General features: G+C 44.0%; 1 protein-coding gene across 7 annotated transcripts in view; it reads right to left on the bottom strand.

The window, feature by feature from the left end:
- CELF2 (CUGBP Elav-like family member 2) overlaps positions 1-21277 on the bottom strand; it is a 527424-nt gene that overhangs the window by 79949 nt on the left and 426198 nt on the right. For all 7 annotated transcript variants that reach the window (XM_082648491.1, XM_082648492.1, XM_082648496.1 and 4 more), the window contains one exon: positions 3118-3166. In XM_082648491.1, coding sequence (XP_082504617.1) covers positions 3118-3166 — 49 coding nt within the window. The remainder of the gene's footprint in view (positions 1-3117; positions 3167-21277) is intronic.

The following is a 21277-nucleotide window of genomic DNA, read 5'->3' as shown; positions in this document are numbered from 1 at the left end:
ATTGGAAGGGCAGGTTCTAGGAAGCTGTGGAGATTCCAGAAGCCCGTTCGGTTAAGAGAGTAAAGTGCAGGGCAGAGACAGCAGACTAACATTTCTGGGCTTTGTCAGAATCCCTGCATGGACAAAAGCTTAAAAGAGTGATTGCTTTTCCGGAATTCGTTTGTCCATCACTAATGAATCTGTGATGAGCCTTGCTCAGCAAATACAAAGTTCGGGAAATCTGAACACAATGATAATGAAGAGAGTAACTGTTTCACTGTGATGAGCCCTTTGTGTCATCCATAAATGTCAGCAAACTCAAAAAAAAGTGCAATTAGAGCTCGTTATACTTCTTTCACAACCACAGGAGCTATTTCGAGCATCTGAGCCAAAGAAATCTTGGTGCTCTCTGAGCTGCAGAAACTATGCTTACCTGTTAAAAATGTCATGTGAAATCAGAAAAGGCTTGCAGCTTTTATCCCTGGCTTTGGGAAATGATACCTTTCTCCTGATTCTTCCAAGGACAACCCTGAAGTCTGCTCATGGCTATGCAAGGTGGGGGTCCCTCTGAGCCTCTGTGAAGAAGAGCTCTTTCAAAGCAGCTTTTGGTCCATTTACACTATTTGACTTTTTCTTTTTACTGGAAATTCAGAAAATGAAGGTAGATCTGCAAGCAAAGGGACAACTGGCCCAGCAAGAAGGTTTGGGGGTTTTCCTTCAGGTGCACAGATCTAAGCTTTGGCAGGAAGAGCCCAAGGCTGGAAGGGCTGGCCTCTGCTCTCAGGATACACCAAAACAACTACCTCAACTGGCTGGAGCTAGGCCACCGATGTAGCAGACTGCACGCACGCTACGTGCCGGGTGTTACGCCAAGCTCTGTGGGTGTTAACTGCATGATGACTCTGTAAGGCGGGCCTTACAGGAAGAGCACAGACTAGGCTTCCGGAGCCCCTCTTACAGCGGGAGAGATGGAGGCTGGGTGAGGTTAGTAGAGAACTTGCTCAAGGTCACAGCCAATAAGTGCAGGGTCCGGGTCAAGTCCGGGCTCCTCAAAATAGATTTCACCTGCTACCCTGGGGCGCTTCCTGAAAAATGGCATTTTTAGGATTTGCTCATCTTAGTAAAACAGAGCCCAATCCTGCTTGGCTTTTGAGATCGTGCAACATGGGGTGTGCCCACGGCAGTTTGATTCTGTTGCTGTGGTTTTAGATCCAAAGCAAACACTACCCTCAGTGCCCACAGGAGACAGAGGACAGCAAGGGCAGCCGACCATTCTGAGCCCTCCCGGCAGCCACCCTGTGGACAGTCAGGGTTCGCACCTGCACAGGAGAAAATGCAGAAGAAGAAGCCCTTTCTCGGTTCAACTCTTTGGGTATTTTAAGTCAGACATTTCCAACTCGGTTCTCTCTTCTGTCACGTTTTTATCACTATGGCCTAAGGTTGAGACGAACCCCCTCCTGCAGACTTTGATCCCATGGCCCGTGTCCTGACACGGTTTGGAGAATTATGGGGCCAAAGGACAGAGAGCATCTCCTGGTGGCTGGATGTGCCAGGATGACCTTCACTGATGGAATTCATCCCACAAATACTAGATCCATCCCGCCTCTCTCCCAGGAGGAAGAGAACAGATCGTAACACACACTCCTGGAACAAATCGGCACGAGGAGATGGCCTTCTGCCTGGGCAGACACACTCGGCGAAGGCCCCTAAAGGCCAGGGAACACTGACCAACATCTTACAGATGTCACAAACACCTTCTATGAGTCTTAAAAAAAAAGCTCATCTATGAGAGGCAATTAGCATTAATCCCATTTTATGAATGAGGAGATTAAAGTCTGGTCTTCAAGTGATTATTAGATACTGAAACCAGTGACAACGAATGTGAGTTCCAGCAGGTAAGGGACAGTGTCTTTTGTGTCCTTTTCTTCTTTTAAAAATTCACCGCTGCAGTCCCAGCCTCTGGCAACATGCCTGGTACATAGTAAGTAATCGATGAATAACTGTCAAGTCAAGGAGTGAGGTGACTGGACCAAGATCCCACAACAAAGCAGGGGTGGATTTTAGACCCTCTGACATTCAACGCCACGCCTGCGATAAAGTACTGGAGGAAAAAGGGAGTTAGACTTGCAGAGAAGTGTGTGGCTGGTGAGGAGACGGTGGGGAAAGCACCAACATCTATTCTCCGACAGACACCACCGTACGATGTGGAATTTCTTTCGAAACTGTCTAGTGTATGGGGCCGGAAAATGGGATGCACTACAATTAGCAAAAGAAAATACCTCGTGGAGAGATGCAGAGCCCCGTCATAATTTACATTGGCAGACAATGCAGATCTCTAAGTGTACGGCTTCTGCTCCATGACTAATTAATGAGGTGCAGAGCTGCCCGGAGGAAGGCGGCCATGCTGACCATGTCAGTCTTGTGGGGCAGGAGAGGGCTGAGGTCTAGGAAGGTAGACGATTCCTTTAACATACAATGCAGCCAGTCCAAAGAACAAAACAGGGGCAGAAGGTTTGCAGAGGTGGGAGCAAAAACTTCAGAGAGAAATGGGGTTAGCAACCCTTTGGTGTCTTGGAGAGGCAAGTCCCAATTATTTCACCGACCTCATCAAATGCATATTTTTGTTTCGTTTTGTTTTTGCACTGACTGTATGTTTATTTAATCAGCCGACGGAATTCTCAATGAATGTGGATGCAAATGCATGGATACAACCTAGAGAAAAGTGCAGTGAGACAGTCGTAAAGCCAGAGGACCAAAGGGAGGGGGGAAAAAAGACAGCCTCATTCTTGGTGGGCGATGCCCTTCTCACTCACCTTCTCTGCATAGTATAAGGTCACCCCTCCCCATCGGGTGCCCAAGCTGCTGTCAGAGGAGGTAAACAACAGCCACAGGGTGGCCACACAGAGCAAGCCCCAAACAGGGACACAGAAAGCCGTTCCTTGTAGCATCTTCACAGGTCTTTACCCCAGAGACACAGGAGGCAGGAGGGCGAGGTACCCACCGCGATGGAGGTTTCCGGGAGCACATCTCTCTGCCTTCCCCAGAGAAACAGCAACGGGGCCAGCTCTTCCCGCCCCCCACCTCACGTCTTCACTTAAAGGAACAGACATTAAAGGAAGACAGTCAGTCACCACCTACCGTTTGATTTTTCACTATCTGCAGGTTTCATCTGAATGGGATGATGCATCTAAAAATAGAAAAGTGAGAAAGTAAGGCAGATTGAACAAACAGTCTCAGAAATCCCACGCTATTCAACACGACTACTGACATTGTTATAAGGGCACGTAAATAATGAGACCTCTCACAGTTAAAACGAGCTACCTTAAAATGCAAGCATGTGTTTGATGTTCAGCAACAGGGTACTTTTAAGTCCCGGGGCGCTGTGACATGGTATCTTAACACGTGGGCTTTGCAGTCAGACTCAAGTTCAAAACCTGGTCCTGCCAGTCAATATGGTTTCTGCCTGGATCTTACAGGTAATTCTGGTTCTGCCATTCATTACAACTACGTGACCTCCGGCAAGCGTCTTAACGCCTCTGAGTTTCCGTCTCCTCATCTGCGAGCTGGAGGTGACCCCTGCATAGCAGGGCCGTGAGAATTACCTGAGAAAATGCATGTGACGTGCTTAATGAATGGGGCATAGAAAAAAAAAAGTTACTGTTATCTTGTATTATTACAAATGTAAACACAGATGATCTGTTTTTCTTCTGGCCGTTCTATGTCTGCTGCATGGCTGTTTGTTGAGTTCTGAGTAATCTGAAGGTCGACCAGTTGATTGATTTGAGGTGCCATTATCCCATTTTTATTAAACACGAAGTGTGAAACAGGAAACGCAGAGGCACCGAAAGGATGGAAGGAAGGAGAAAGGGGGGGAGGAGGAAAAGCGGGAGTGAGGGGCTTATGGTCACATTCAGTACATACGTAGGAGGAGGAAGCGCCTGAGACAAAGGGGAACCAAGATCCTGCATCGTGGCAGAACAAGATGCTCTACGGTTCTTTAAGCGCCGCCAATCACATCACTGTGCGTGATCTGAAGATCTGCAGAGCACAGAAAGCTGCCACCATTTCCAATTAAAATAAATCCCTCAAATGACTTCCATGGGTTCTCTTGCTTCACATTTCATCCTGCCCCAAGGAACGCCGCAGCCACAGGGTAGACGGAATCAGTGGCTGTGCAAATGCTTTTATTATAATGGGCCCTATTCTCTCTGAACCTTTAATTTCCCCAGTGGACTTCCCTTACTTGCCAGCCACAGCTCTGGGCTTTATCTAATTGAAATGAAAGGGGATTGGTACTGGGCTCTGGCACTGAAATGATGGGAAATGATTATCAGGCGGTCGAGACCACGTGCACCTAATGGCTGCCAGGGTCTTCAAAACACAAGAGGAAGAGGTAAGAGGGAGCGGTATCAGGGGACAAGAGGCTAAATAATTCAGAGCTGCTTCGTTTATTCTCAACGGCAAGATGCTCTTATGCACAGAACACAGGCCTGGAGTTGTGGGGTCTACTTGTATTCTCACTCCACTCATTAACATGCTCAATTTGTAGAGAAGAGACTAGCATGAGAATGGAATGCTTAGGAGTCAGTAAGTCGACCTGCCTTTTAAGAAAAGGTGCTGTGGGAGCCCAGGGGAGCAGATACCTCATTCTGCCTGGTGAGGGAGGTGGGGGGATTTTGGCAAAGGGCCTATCTGCTTCGAGTCCTAAAGGCTGGTTGGACTTGCCAGCAGAGGAAGGGGGTGGCCCTTGAAACGAATGGACAACCCCACACAAGGACACCGTGGTGAGAAAGCCCTCAGTCCTCCTGGAGGGAGTCCACAGTGTGAGGGCGGAAGGCACGAGAAGGGGCTGCCAGGGCGGCCAGCATCCAGGCCTTAGAGGATCCCACGTGCTAAGGAGCTGAAATTTCCTCTAAAAGTCAACGATCAGGCATAGAATATTTAAGGAGCAAGGCAACGAGATCCCATCTGCGTCCTTGAAGAGTTATTTTTGGCTGCAGTGTGGAGGATGGATGGTAGAAGAGAGACACAGGAGGCAGGGAGAACAGTTAAGAGGCTACTGCAACAGCCCACGTACAGCAGGGAAGGTCTAAACCTCAGAGGTTACTGGCTGGTTGTAGGGATGAGGGGGCAGCGGGACCCCAGGCCTGGACAACTGAATGTGTAGTGGGATCACTGCCTATTCATTTCACTTTTGTGTCCTATATATAACGTTGTGTCCTGTATATAACTGCCTAAATCGGGAAAACACGAGAGAGCAGTTCGGGGAGGGGGTGTAGAGACTGATGGGCACAGGTCAGGACACGCTGCATTTGGGGTGAAGTTGGAAATGTGGGTTTTGAGCTGTTGCGACAGCTCTGGGAGGTGGCGGAAGCCCCAGGCGTGGCTGAAACTGTCCAGAGAGGGAAATGCAGAGTGAAGAGAGACAAGAGCCAGGGGCAGAACCGTGGAGAACAGCCAGGAAGGGGAGTCTAAGGGGGACAGAGCAAAGGGCCATCCAGAGAGGCAGGAGCAGAAGAGCTGGCCCCACTGGAGCCATGCAGGGAGTTCCAAGAACAAGGCGATGGTCAGAGCAAGTGCTCTTAGACGCTACGATGAAAACGCCCCAGTATCCTTCCGGGTTTGGCAATACAAATTTTTTTTTTTTTTTAAGGGAATTTATCAACACAGTTTCTGTTGGGTGGTAGGGGCCAAAATGCCAGCTTGTAGGCAGCGGGAGAGTAACAGGAAAGGGAACAGCTGATATGAGAAATGCAGACAACTAGTTCAAGAAGATTAGCTCTAAGTGGGGAAGACAGGAGGCTCGGTGGAGGATGGGGGAGGAGGATGGGGCCGGGGTCTCTCCTTTCCAGATAGGAAAGACCTGTAACAGGTCAATGAGCTGAAAAGACTCCAATGAGAGTCACAGGTTCAAGGGATAGGAGACAAGAGATAAGTGTACCAACGTTACGTATAGGACACAAAAATGAAGTGAAGGACTCTTGCCCTTGGGAAGATGCCGACCCAACATGGTCGTTGATAGGCACGTATGTAAAGGGGAAAAGATGGTGACCAGCATCAGAAAAGCAGCACAGAGAGAGTGCCGTGAGCATTCAGATCCATCTGTGACGCGCACGGAGGACTGGAGGAGGAAATCTGGGAGCAGTAAGGACAGAATCATTCGACTCTAAAGCTGCAAAGGGCCCTGGGAATCATTCCATCCAATGCTCTCAATGTACAGGTCTGAAGGGAATAAGTGACTTCACTAAGGACACACAGATGGTTAATGACAGAGTTGGGATCAGAAATCTAAGCTCCCTACTCTTAATCCAGTGCCGATTCCCCCAAACCACACTGCTTCCCCACAAAATGCCCAACACGGGATTTGGACTTATGAGCCTATGATGAAGAACTGCAGGCTTCACTCACTGCAGGCACCAGACAGACACTCAGTTGAAGGCGCCAGCAGTATCCCCTTGGGTGAAAGTAATCTTCCTCTGCCCTCGCATCACGCTTTATATCTGGAGCTTTAAGACGGGTATTAAACGGAGGCTTGACTCTGGGTTTTCCTGCTGCTGCTGAGAGAAATAGCTTTGATTCTGACCTAAGACTATCCAGGCTCAGGAATGTAGCAGTGGTAGCTACAGCCACTGCAGACTTGAACTTGGTTTCGGTCTTTCTGGGGCTCTGAAGGGAAAAAAAGTCAACCTCACAGAGATCTGGATTGTCAGACCAAGGTGAATTCTGAATGGTGGTCACCCTACTCCAGCGATGTTCTGAAGACAATTTAGATAACATATGTAAAGCGCTGTGACCTTCTTGGAGAGAGGTATTCAATCAGGACTGTATTAAGAATGGCTCATTACCACGAACAGTTCATCTGAGTTACAAATTCCTGATCAGACACAGGACGTAAATGTCAAGGAAGACAAAAAAAAACCACATGGTTTGGAGGAGTCGTTCTCATAACGTGTGTCACTTCTTCAAAGTCTCATGATTCCAAGAACTTTGGGAGATTTGTTGAGCGGAGTAGGGAAGTTATTGTAAAGGAAGGGGTATTCTAGTTTAAATGTTCAAATTATAATACAGGGATTCTTTCCCTGTAACAGGAAATGATGTCAAAGATTTGACCCAGTAGGATGCTAAGACCACTCACGCATTCGCTTATTTCTGCTTTGACCAGATGATCTGTTACGTGGTGGGAATGATGGGTGAAAAAGAGTTCTGGTCATGGTGGAGTATGTAACGCAAGGATGAGACAGACAGACCAGCCGTTTCTCACATGCAGTGTGGGAACTCAGAAGAGACACACCCCACACAGTCAAAGGAACGGCAAGAAGGCATCTCAGCTGAAACCATGGTCAAGTTAGATCTTGAAGGGCGCTAACCAGGACTTGAGTGAAGGGCACTTCAGGGAAGGAACAACAAATTTGAAGGAACAGAGTAAGAGAAACTAAGTCATGTTGTTCCTGAAGAATGATGATGGGACATTCTAACCAACAGAGGAAGCAATCGATGTCGCCAGAGATCACTCACCAAACACAACGTAAATGAAGCGTGACAAGACCAACAGTGAGGGATACATTCCTGGATCGGAGAAGTTCAAGTACAGGAAAATCAATGCACATCTCAGCCCTGAATCAGAACTGCCCTGGATTGGCAGCCAGAGGCTCATGGCCTTCCTCAAGGACTGAAGGTGACCCCCATGGTGTCAAGCATTGAAGCCTGACAACAGTGCTTCTGTCATGACAGGGAACTGGCGCCTCCAATCCCAGAGCTGGAGGGGCCGGAGGTCAGAGGTCTGCACCGTGCTCTGCACTGGAATGGGGGGGGGGGCGATGGCAGCAACAGGAGGAAGGGCCCGAGAACTTGGCCGTCACCCTTCCAATCTCCTAACGTCCCACCAGATGCAAGGGACCCTCAGAGTTGAGGGTTGGGGCTGGATCCCTCCTCCTTCTGTCTATGGGGAGTGAGCACATCCTCTTCAAGAATTCTCCCAAGGAGTCTCCTAAGAGGCATGTTGTTTTTTAAATTAATTTTTATTGGAGTATAGCTGATTTACAATGTTGTGTTAGTTTCAGGTGTACAGCAAAGTGAATCAGTTATACATATACGTATATCCACTCTTTTTCAGATTATTTTCCCATATAGGTCATTACAGAGTACTGAGTAGAGTTCCCTATACAGTAGGTCCTTATTAGTGATCTATTTTATATATAGTAAGTGTATATATGTCAATCCAAATCTCCCAATTTATCCCTCCCCCCGCTTTCCCCCTTGGTAACCATAAGTTTGTTTTCTACATCTATAACTGTTTTGTAGGTAAGTTAATTTGTACTTTTTTTTTTTAGATTCCACATATAAGTGATATCACATGATATTTGTCTTTCTCTGACTTACTTCACTCAGTATGACAATCTCTAGGCCCATCCATGTCACTGCAAATGGCAGTATTTCATTCTTTTTTATGGCTGAGTAATATTCCGTTGTTTATATGTTAAGAGGCATGTTAATTATACTGAGGCTGCACTATTAATGCAGTTAATTATACTGATGCTGTTTAACTCCAGCCATCACCAATGGATGAGTTAACCACCTTTCACGTGAGACTCCATCATCACACTGGATCAGCTGCGTCTGAAAAAACCTTCACTGGTCTGTATTGTCATGATTTGTCTACTTGGTCAGAGGAGTCTAGGCATTTTATAACCTCTGGCCTGTGACACTGACAGGGTAGCTTCCCTGAGGGCTGGAGAAACAGCAGCAGTGAGTCTAAGACTTGAGTTCAACTCAGCTGCCCTTGGAGCGAACTTTGACCACAACAGGGCTCTGGTTGTCTCACACCAGGCTCCCGTGTGGCAGGGCCTGTCCCAGGGAGGCAAAATCCAGTGTTTTGGAAACAGATCCTGGTTCCTGGCAGTACCTTTGACTTAACAGAGTTCATCAAGTTTACGTTTCAATGAAGAAAGCCTTCCAAACCCATTTCCTTGAAGATTTCTTTGTACGTGAATTTCTTTTGCATTTTATTACAGAACAATGACATCTTGCCTCATGTTCAACAGTAGGGTACTGGGTAATTTGTTGGTTTCTATTTAGCCCTACTTATTTAAAGGCAAGTGAAATCTATAAAATAGATAAACAACAAGGATCTGCTGTATAGCACAGGGAACTATATTCAATATTTTGCAATAAATTATAATGGAAAAGAATAAAAAAGGAATATAAATACATACATATATATGGATAACCAAATCACTTTGCTATACACCTGAAACTAACTTAATATTGTAAATCAACTACACTTCAGTTAAACAAACAAAAAGCAAAGGAAATCTAATGAAAGGGGGGATTGTAAGAGCTCCCTCCCTCCCTCTGGGGCGGGTACTGGAGTCAAGTAGCTTCCGGAGAAATCGCTGGTTTACTTCCCCTTACATCTGTATTCAGTTTCGATCACATGCTTAGGGCACTGTGACTACAGTCCCCTGAGCTGCTGTTTCTCGGGGGTCTGATTAGGGTCTCACCACATGCAGGCCACTCCTCTCTGGCTCGGGCTGGTTTTCATCCCACACCTCCTCTCTCGTGGGAAGCTGTGAGTGTCGGAGGGCGCCAGCCTCCAGCACCAAGCCTCACCCTTTATCCTGCCTCCTAATGATGAGTGAGTGGCCTCTGGTCCTCTTTCTGCTTCTCCGCCACATACACATGGGGTCCCAGAATTGAGTTCCCTTATTGTTGATAGGACCTGCTGCTTCTCACTCCTGAACGCGTTTACCTTGGATGCGTGACCCGGGGGCCCAGCTGTGGCTCAAGGAAATGAAGGTGAGGACACAGCTGTGGGGCAGATGGCATCCCCCAAAGCCTGTGGGGGTGACAGCACGTGGAGGGAGCTGCAGAGGCCCCGTTACGAGTCCCATCACATCCCAGAGACAGAGACGCTGCTGGGCCACAAGCACCAGCATCCACGAATCAAGTTCTCTGGAGTCGCACAGTCTACCAGGTCAGCAAGATTTCTCCAGATCTCTCTGCCTTAATCCTGTGATGGCTGCGGGGGCGATTCTGAGTTGAAATAGCCAGTGTTAAGTTAAGCCAGGTGGAGGCCGGAAGATAGAAGACCCGGGTGAAGGTGAGTTGGCCGGTTCCTCACACACAGGAGATCGCATGTTGAAACTTGTTTAACTCCAGCCATCACTGATGGATGAGTTAACCACCTTTAAACATGAGACTCAATAAAACAAGCCATTTTTAACCTGAAATGGGTTTTACAGCGTCACTGTTACGCACATCATTACTAAACCCATCCTGACGCCTAGGACGAGCAGCCGTGATGGCACATGCTCTAGGCTTACTGCCCATAAAATATTTCAAGGGAGAAACAGAGGGAGAGGGAAGAAGTGGATGCACGGAAGAGCCACCCGCCAACCAAATGAGAAAATGAATGGACTCCAGCCAGGAGAGACGAACTGGGATTTTCCTTTTGCTCCCTGACAATGCAGATGTGACCCATGCAGAAGATACTTGGTATCTTGTTGGAGAGTGGACTGTGAGATACCAAAGGCACCCATGCTTCCTGAATTTTTCTCAAAAAAGTTTTGTAAATGGGCAAAAATAAGTTTCAAAAGAACTGTCACCAACTGGATGCATGCCATCCCCCAAAAGGAAAGTGTGTGTCTTGTCAAGGGGTCTTCTATGACCATAAGGTACTCCCAGAGCTACAGAGGCTCCCCTACCTCTCTAGGTAGGAAATTCTGCCGTTTCCGTCACTGTCTCTTATGCTCTGCGTAAAGGAGACTGGGAAGAAACAAAGGGAGTTTTAGGAATGTTGACTTATCATATTGAATAAGGACTTTTGAATTTCTCTGATTGTTGAAAATGGTGACATCGCTAAACTTGCAAAAGCATCTTTAACAGAGTGACGCCTCTGAACGAATAGAGATGACAAAAGTCATGTGTTGGATGGGTCTAAACCAGCTTTTATCATCAGGACGAAGCTGGTTTTGGAGCTCACTGCCACACTTGTTAAGTGAAGTGGACAATTTAGGCAATTTTGGTGAAAACTGAGGAAATCTTCCCTGTGCTCTCAATTTTTCTGTGCTAATAACTAAGCACTGCTGTAGGCTCTTTATGTATGCTAACTAATTTAATTCTCACAACAGCCCTGAGATAGATGTGAATGAGGAACTTAAGGGGTGGGGGAAGGTGGGGGGAGAGGGAAAGGAGGAGGGAGACAGAGAGAGATTAAAGAACTTGGCTAAGGCATACAGGAAGTCAGCAGTGGAGCTGGGATTCGTGGGACTGTCTCGGGCTGGAGCATAAACCCCCAGCCACTCCTCCACACCGGCCCTACCCCTAGCATATCCTAGCTGTGCTGTGAAATGGTGGTTTCTAAGAACCGACAGCATTACCAAAATTCCTTTTCCATAATAGGCCATCTCAATCTATAGGGTACTTTCCAATAAAAACTTATATATGAATGTGTGTAGCATACATGTGTACGTGTATATATATGTTTTTATGTATTTCACTTGCACATATGAAATACATACTTTAAAAGCTTATTTAAATGAAAAAAACAATAAAAAAACCCAGTTCACCTATTTTTCCCGCCCCTCACCCTCTGCCTCTGGAAACCACCTATCTATTCTCTGTATCTATGACTTTTTTTTTTTTTAATCTTTAGATTTCACATGTAAGGGAGATCATACAGTATTTGTCTGATTTATTTCACTTAGCATAATATCTTCAGGGTCCATCATGTTGCCCAAAGGCAAGATTTCATTTTTTTAATGGCTGAATAATATTTCATTATATGGTATATATGTGTGTGTGTATATATATATATGTGTGTGTGTGTGTGTGTGTGTATATATATACACACACACATATATATATACACATATATATACATACATATTTATATATGAAACAACTTCTTTATCCATTCATTCACCCAACCCTTAGGTTGCTTCCATATCTTGGCTACTGTAACTAATGCTGCAGTGAACATGGGGGTGCAGGTATCTTTTTCGAGTTAATGTTTTTGTTTCTTTCAGATAAATACCTAGAAGTAGAATTGATGTATCATATGGTAGTTCTATTTTTAATTTTTTGAGGAACCTCCACATTATTTTTCACAGTGGCTGCATCAATTCACATTCCCACCAACGGTGGACAAAGGTTCCCTTTTATCCACATCCTCACCAACACTTGTTATTTCTTGTTTTTTTGGTAAGAGCCATTCTAACAGGTGAGGTGATAGCTCACTGTGGTTTTGATTTGCAGTTCCCTGAAGAATAGTGATGCTGGGTATCTTTGCATGTGCCTGTTGGCCATCTGTATGTCTTCTTAGGAAAAATGTCTATTCAGATATTCTGCCCATTTTTTAATCAGACTTTTTTTTTTGCTACTGAGTTTATGAGTTCTCTGTATATTCTGGATATTAATTCCTGGGATATATGATTTGCAAATATTTTCTCCCATTCAGCAGGTTGCCTTTTTGTTTTGTTGATAGTTTCTTTTGCTGTGCAGGAGCTGATTTTCAGCGTGACGTAGGCTCACTCATTTATTTCTGCTTTTCTTGCCTTTGCTTTTGGTGTCAGTATCCAAAAAATCATCATCAAGAGCTATGTCAAGGAGCTTGCTACCTATGTTTTCTTCTAGGAGTTTTATAGTTTCAGGCCTTATGTTAAAATCTTTCATCCATTTTGTTAATCTCTGTGTATGGTGTAAGACGGTGGTCTAGTTTCAGTTTTGGCATGTGGCTGTCCAGTTTTCCCAATACCATTTATTGAAGAGATTGTCCTTTCCCCATTGTACATTCTTGGCTCCTCTGCTGTAAATTAACTGACCATATATGTGTGGGTTTATTTCTGGAGTCTCTATTCTGTTCCACTGATCTATGTGTCTGTCTTTATGCCAATCCCATACTCTTTTGATCACCTCAGCTTTGTAATATACTTTGAAATAAGGGGCATGTTGCCTCCAGCTTTGTTCTTTCTCAAGATTGCTTTGCCTATTTGGGGTCTTTTGTGGTTCCATACAGATTTTAAGACTGTTTGTTCTGTTTCTGTGAAAATTATCATTGGAATTTTGATAGGGATTGTACTGAATCTGTACATTGCCTTGGGCAGTATGGACATTTTAACAATATTAATTCTTCCAATCCATGAGCACAGAATACCTTTCTAATTATTTGTGTCTTCTTCCATTTCTTTAATTGATGTCCTGTAGTTTTCTATATACAGGTCTTTCACCTCCTTGGTTAAATTTATTACTAGGTATTTTATTATTTTTGATGGGACTGTTTTCTTAATTTCTCTTTCTGATATTTCATTACTAGTGAAGAGAAACACCACAGATTATTGTGTATTCATTTTAAATCTTGCAACTTTACTGATTTTGCTCATTAGACCTAACAGTTTTTTGATGGAATCCAGGGTTTTCTCTATATAATATCATATCATCTGCAAATAGTAAGAGTTTTTATGAAAAAAATGAAGATAACTTAAGGGACTTACAGGATAACAAAAGGACTAACATTCACATTCTAGGTGATCCCAGAAGGAGAACAGAGAGACAAAGGGGCAGAATTATTATTTAAAGAAATAATGGCTAAAAGCTTCCCTAACCTGGGGATGGAAATAGACATCCAGATCCAGGAAGCCCGGAGAGTTGCAAATGAGCTTAACTCAAAGACAGCCACACAAAGGCACACTGTAATTAAAATGTCAAAAGTTAAAGACAAGGAGAGGCTATTAAAAGCAGCAAGAGAAGAACAACTTGCTATGTACAAGGGAGCCCCCGTAAGACTATCAGCAGATTGTTCAGCAGAAACATTGCAGGCCATAAGTGAGTGGCACAATATATTCAAAGTGATGACAGGAAAAACAAAAACAAAAACAAAAAAACTTCCAGCCAAGACTACTCAACCCAGCAAAGTTATCATTCAGAATTGAAACAGAGATAAAGAATTTTCCAGACAAGCAGAAACCAACTGAATTCAACAATACATTAAAAAGGTCATACACCATGATCAAATGGGATTTATTCCAGGGATGCAAGGATGGTTCGACATCTGCAAATCAGTCAATGTGATACACCGTATTAACAAAATGAAGGGTAGAAATCGTATGATCACCTCAGTAGATGCAGAAAAAGTATCTGACAAAATTCAACATCCATTTATGATTAAAAAACTCTCAATAAAGTGGGTACAGAGGGAATGCACCTCAATATAATAAAGGACATACATGACAAGCCCACAGGTAACATCATACTAAACAGCGAAAAACAGAAAACCTTTCCTCTAAGGTCAGGAACAAGACAAGGATGCTCACTCTAGCCACTTCCATTCAACACAGTACTGGAAGTCCTGGCAAGAAAAATGAGGCAGGAAAAAGAAATAAATGACATCCAGATTGGAAAAGAGGAAGTAAAATATTTTAAATTAGCCTCAGAACAAAAAAGATTGTCTAGATTTTCTCTATGAAAAAGGAAGGAAAGAAAACTTACAAGCCTGCCACGATTCAAAGAAAAAAACAGCCATATAGCTGTATTAGGAAAGTATAGCTCCAATCTATGTGCCATTTGACCACAAGGGAACTATATGAGCTAATCCAGAGAGATTAAATGCTAGTTTTTCTACAATCCCTTTAGGCCACTTAAAATAGACGTGCAAAATGGAATTAGACTCTGAGGTTCATTTCATGGGCCAAGTTATCCAAAATGTTCTATACCTATGTTGATGAGAAACAAATTGATAACAAGCAAAATTAGCTGTCAGTTATTCTACGAGAGGAGAATAAGAGTTTTGAATCACTGACATTAACTGATCCTACATTTTGTGGTTTCTTCACAAAAAAAGTGTTAGTGCAAAAAAGTACACTGGAATCTATAAAATCAAAGTGTAGACCACTTATTGGATAAGTCAGCATTTACAACAATAGGCATCGGTATTTGGCTTTATGCTAACTGGATTGTACAATGCCTGTTTATCTGAATACTGCTTTGGAAATTCTGGATGACACTGAGTACAGTCGCCTTCTGAAGATGCAGATTCCTTGGTGGAAGCAGTGTATGGGATTCCTCTATGCCTTGAGTCACGGTACTATTCCAAATTGCTCCTCTGTGCATCTCTATTAATTAAGTTAACAGAGTACATGCACAGAAAACTTTCAACCAATATTTGCTGACGTATATTTTTATAAAAGTGACCAAAGCAAAGAATAAAAGGGGATTTGAATGTGACAATAACAAAGAAACGTAAGTGATCCTTTATCTTCCCATGGCAAATCACAACCAGGGGGAAAAAGCCTAGAGTGGAAATAAATGACTATTTCTTCCTAATAGCCATTGATACATGTGACGTGCTCAAAGCACTGCCTGCATAGTATGTGCCCAGTGAAGTTATCATTATCATTGTCATTATTATTTTACAAAGCAAAAGGATTTCCCCGAGGGAAAAAGGAAAAGGTCCCATTCAAAAGCTGAGAGAACATACTAGAAGGAACAGCCTTTCTTGGTCACATGGGAAGTATACAGATAATACTGCTGCCGGCTTTCTCCATATATACTAACAACCCAGCGAGGGAAAACAACCTACAGAACCCAGAATTATATGTCTGCTTTGGCTTCTCAGGCTCGAAGGCAGCCTTTTTTTTTTTTTTTTTTTTTTTTGCTGTAATGACACTAGCTATTTACATTTCTGTTACAATCGGGTGGTACACTAGAGGGGAGAAGTCAAGCAGTGAAACCATTTAGTCCTGGCAAAAAATAAAAAATAAAATAAATAAAATAAAATACTGCAGGAAAATTAGATTACTCTGGGTGGAATTCTATGAGGGGAGTTGGAGTCTGTTATGGTGATTAAGTCATCATTTCTGACAGATTACTCTAATCGGCTGTCAAATAGCATTCCCCAACCCCATCTGTAACTTGGCGTCCTCGCTACTCAGCCTATGTTACCTTCTGTATATAGAACACATACAAACAAGAGGAGGTAGGGCCCGGCATTTACCACGCTCATTAGCTATAATTCGGTTCTGTGTTTTCATACTAAATAATAACACGAGCTTCCATTTTGCTTTATTTATTCTTAAAATGAGAAGAAAAATGAATAGGCTCAAAATAGGAGTCATGGAACGTGCATGAAAAATCGCTGTCATAACAAAAAGCAAGCGGAAGGCTTTTCGAAGCATTGCTGTTTAAGAAGAATGTTAATGCTTTATTAGTTTACTTTTTCTTGGAACTATTCTATTACTCAGAGAGGTAAATCTACGACACTTTTTAAACCTCTTGTCAGAGTTGGTGCCTCATTAGCTGTGATTTCAGTAGAAGGTATTATTACTGTGTTTAGCAGTATTATTGTAAACAGAAAGCAATTTCTTTGATAAGATTTTGGTTCTTCCCTCTGTCACTGCATCTTTGGGATAGAATAAACAAATGATCCAATTAGTTGAGCTCCCAAATAGATATGGTGAAAAGCAAAGCGAAACTAGTTAAAACTGAACGACAGTATTTAGCTTTTCTGGAATCCTCTGTTTAGATCTACCTGTTTTAACGACAGAAGACGGGAGGACCTAGAACTACTTTGAAAATGGAGATAAGTGGAAAGACTTAATGTAAGAAGAGGTGTGTAGGATTACAGCGCTGCTCAGGCAATGCTATGACAATCACGAGCGCAGCAAAGACCACACAAGGATTTTGGGTGACGCTTAGAGTATAACCACTCCCGATTAATAAGCCAAAATTTACAACATACAGATATCCTTTCTAACCACGATTTCATTCTGATTGTGGAACTGTCTTCCAAAATCAACGATGGATGCTCCAAGTTATTCTTCCAGATGTTACCCAGATGTTACATTAGACACGCTCTCTAATTGAGTCAGGAAAATACACGCTGAAGTAACAGTGCCTGACCTGGCCACGGAGGAGTGATTTAATGATCTGGTATTTCCCTTACATTTCCCATACAACGGTTCTTCAGGCCACAAACTTAGTATAACCTCACATTTTAAGACAAATGAGTCTGGTTTAAACATAAACGGTCCTTTTGACAATAGCCTCGACCCATCATGACCACCTTTGGTCTCAGCTCGCACACGGCCTTGGCCTAAACCAGAGCCCAGCCCGCTGGGCTCGTGGTGCCTCCCCCTCCCCAACCCCTGGCTGTTTCCAGATGGTCACCATTACCCAGTTCTCAACACCCTGTGAACTGGGGGAAGCAAGGCCTGCAGACTGGAGAGCGGATGGCATCGCCCCTCCCTCGCTGACCTGCACTCTGGGTGCAGATGCCCGTTTTGTTTAACTGGCCCTTCTGCCTGGGCCCACAGGGCCTGCAGACTCCTAGTACCCGGTTCGGAGTCTTAGCCAAACTGTTTTAGCCAATCTTAGCCAAGCTGTTTCCTCCCCCGATCTCTCCACCCCCTTCCCAGGACTCAACTCAGTTCCTGACAATTCCTGGTACTGCTTCCTAGGATTATCTCTGCTCAATTCCAGCCACACCCCTGCCTCATCCCCATAGGAAATATCCTTTGGACAGTGAAAACTGCCCACATTGCACTTGGGTTTCGGTCATTCACTGGAAACATCGGTGCTGGGCTGAACTTGGTGCTGAAGAAGCATCATCTCAGGGATGGGAGCAGCCTCCGGGTCTGCGTTTCCAGACCCCTCATGGAACCAATACCCTGGCTAAACTGGCTTACTTTTCTGCCTCTTGGAATTCTCACTTTAGATCTGTCTCCACCAAATTTCTTTTTCACTCCGGCTCACTCAGATTCCTGCATTGGTCTCCATGCACTATGGTCCTTGTTTCCCAGACCATCATACACACTGCTGCTGACGAAAAAGCAGGTGTAATCATGTCTCTGTCCTGTACAAAAACTTTCAATTATCTGCCAAATTAAATTCCAGCTCCTTGGCCTGTCTTTCAAGGAACTCCATGCTTTGCCCCCGAGTTACCTTTTCAGGCTTACTTCTCATCATTGCTCTACATATTTCCCTTCTCTTCCAGTCAAACTGGAGAACTCCCTCTTCCTGGTACTTCTGCCATAGGCTCACCCACAAAAAGGCATCATGACCCTTCCCCTGCATCTACACAGAGTATTTTCCTTGACAATATAACCGCTTTATATCTGTTACACAGAAACACCGATATGTCAAGTTATTAGGTTGATCATGTGAAACTGCCGTTTTTGTAGACTGACAATGGTTGAATGGTGACAGTTTCATACAGCGCAACCTCCTATATTGCATAGCAAGGAACTGTATTATCTTCATTTCAGATGTCTCATAAGAAGCCCTACACATTCAGTTTATGTGGGCTACCTCCTTTGTCAGGCCTGGAGAGCTTTCCAGTAATTCATCTGCAATATTTACCAACTGTATGAGTTCAACTAAACATCAACTTGATGATGTAAAATAACACTACCCTCTAAACCAACCGTGGAGTTGATGGGCAGTTCGTGTGCAACCCAAGACACCGTTTATCTACTCTTAGTAGCTTGTTAAGATCAGCGATGCTTTATCCAGTAATCTCCAGTTCCCTTTCAACTCTAAGGCAAACCAAAACCACCACCACAACGCCCCTCTAACAAGCAAATCTTTAAAACCTCTGGTTCAAAATTAACTCAGAATATTTAAGCCAACTGTATTTTATCTTGAACCTTCTGACAGGGTAGAGGCGTTTCATCCAATCAACAGAAAAGCACCACTGAACTCTGTATTCTAACGCTGCCGCTGCAGCTTAGTTTCCGAGTTCTGAGTTGTCTGAGTTGCTTTACCAGCCACGTTTATTAATTAGTGTCTAACATTTCCATCTCCTGCAAGTTGCAACCTCTCATAAAAAATGCATGATTTGGTTGGCTTAGGAATGACAACTTCATTTACAACAGACAAATGCCATACCTCACTCAGCAGCCTCTTCCCATTTATTTATTTAACTACCTCCATGGCCTTTGGGATTTGTACTAAGTGAAGGAAAGGAGATAACTAGTGTAATTTTCCTTTCTTAATGATGTTTAAGCAAAAATGATTAAATCTCTCTCTCTTTTTTTAAACAAACGAGAACTGGCTAAAAAAAAAATTCCCTACTAAAAATAGATGGCAAGTTTGAAAAAAAACGCCTTAAGGGCTATTTCGTATTACCCATGTTTAAAATGCAAATCCATTAAACCTCCGAGCAAGACATTTGCTATTGTTTTCAGCAGCTATATTTATTCATCTCATCTTCTGCCGTGGTAACTAAACTTTGGTTGATATTTTGCCAAATGAAGATCTATCCTCCAGCGCTGCTAATTCTTTATGAGTTTGAGCTTAATATCACTGTCTCGTTTTGATTTCCATCTTCTATTCTAATGTGCGAGGTCATTTACCAACTTTGGAAGTTACTTGTTGGCAGAGCTTAGGGAAATTATGACAGTTCGATTGTTCTATAAATACCTTATCCTGAAGCTCAGTCTCTAGAGATCAAATTCAAGGCTTGGGCCTTTCAATATACGGCATGTGACCAAAGTTTAAATGGCAAAGGTAAACTTAGAAAGGGGATCCATGAGACAAGAATATGGGAGAAATTTATCCTAAGAGAATAAAATAAGAACCCTTCACTGAAACTCGATCTGAAATGGCAAATCTACTTTGATGGTTTCTTACTTCTCCGGACGTGCTGTACTGAATGAGGGTCTGGGAAACCCAGGCTGCTTTCTGTTTGTTTTCTAGTGGAAAGAACACCTCAGAATCATAAGGTCTGGGTTTGAACCTTGGCTTTGCCAATGCTAAGTACCTACAGTCAAACCGCTTGGCCTCTTCAAGCCCCAGGGAACTCATATTCGAAGCAAGGATTGTATCAGAAAACTCTGCGTGGTTGAGTCCATGTCTCACCCTGTGCTTCTAGTTTGCAGGGCAGGGGTCTACGTGACCCAAAGGATTGCGACAGACAACCAAAGAGCTGAGACTACGTACCCCTGTCCTACTTGCACGCCACTAGTCTTTAAAGAACTCTTGAGATTGTTTGATATTGTGAGTGTCTACGAATAAAAGCTACCTCCTTGGGAATTCATTTATCCAACAAACATTTGTGGAGCTGGCGCCCATGGCACGAGGCATCACAGCGGCCTCTGAGAACATTCCTTCTCCAGGAATCTGGAGCTGTGTGTAGGAGAGACTGACACGGAAGCCGTCAGGGGAACAGAATACAGCAGGTGGGAGGGTGAATTTCAGCACAGACCACAGTGGATCACAAGGCAGGAGTATTTACTGCTACCTTCCGGGAAGCCTGAGACTGTGTTCTTACAGTGGGAACACAGTGTGTAAACAGAAGCCCAAGACAGAGGAAGGGACACGGTTCGGAGTTCCCATCTCACCCTCAAGACTCAGCAGTTATGTGTGTCCATTTTTTTTCTGCCAGAAGACACAACACAACGATGTTCACACACTCCCAGAGCGGCTGAGGGAAACCTGTAGCCCCCAGCGTCCTGAAGGTAATTCCACCCATCCGCTCGCCCTCAGGAAAGCACTTGGAAGACTAACGAGTGTAGTTCTTAGAGGGATAACTTCAAAAATTCCCCTAAGCTCTTCTGTGCTTTTATTAGCTGTGATGACAACGGATAAGGCCCAGTTGATGAAGAGAGCAAAATTCCAGAGCTGCTTCTCAGGTAGAACACGGATTTCCTCACTAATTAGAAATGGGGTCCAGGGAAGGGGAGGGACAGGAAGGAGAGAACTTGAGAATGACTTCAGCGACTTGTCTTGGTTGGACCGCCCATCCATGCAGGTGACACACGAAGAGGGCCTGGCTTGTGGAGGGGAGAGGATTTCGGTTTCGGAATTTCCTGTGGGTCAGTTGGATGGGACTTTCCAATTACAGACATCGAATGTCCAGGTTTGGGGCCAGGCAGAAAAGTCTTATGTCAAGGTCAAGATTTGGGATCCAGTAGCCTACAGGAGGTAGAGGAAAGCCATGAGAACGTGTGACAGTGGGAGGAAACGACCCTAGGGTGTGGTGATGTCTAAGGCGTAGTCCCTTGCTTTCATAAGTGTGTTGTTAATAATTTCTCTTCATTGTGTGAAGAGGAACTGGGAAGGCACGTGGCTTGAGATGCCTTTCCATTCTCGCTTACACTCAGCTCTGCTCCAATCCAGCTTCTTCAATGTTCCAAGCTTTAGGCCAGATGCAGCCTCTCCTTTCAGAAATCAGTATTGGGCCTAGCCAGCTGGTGTATTTTTTTTCTTTCATTACTTAGAATTTTGTTAAAGTTGCAGCTCAATCTCCTCGTTCCCAGTAAAGCTTTTAAAAGTTACCTAACTGGAAATACTGAATATCTGCATT

This window comes from Grampus griseus, assembly GCF_964374135.1.
Source record: "Grampus griseus genome assembly, chromosome: 2".
NCBI lineage: Eukaryota > Metazoa > Chordata > Mammalia > Artiodactyla > Delphinidae > Grampus > Grampus griseus.
The sequence above is the reverse complement of the archived record's forward strand: the minus strand, read 5'-3'. Positions and strand labels throughout refer to the sequence as shown.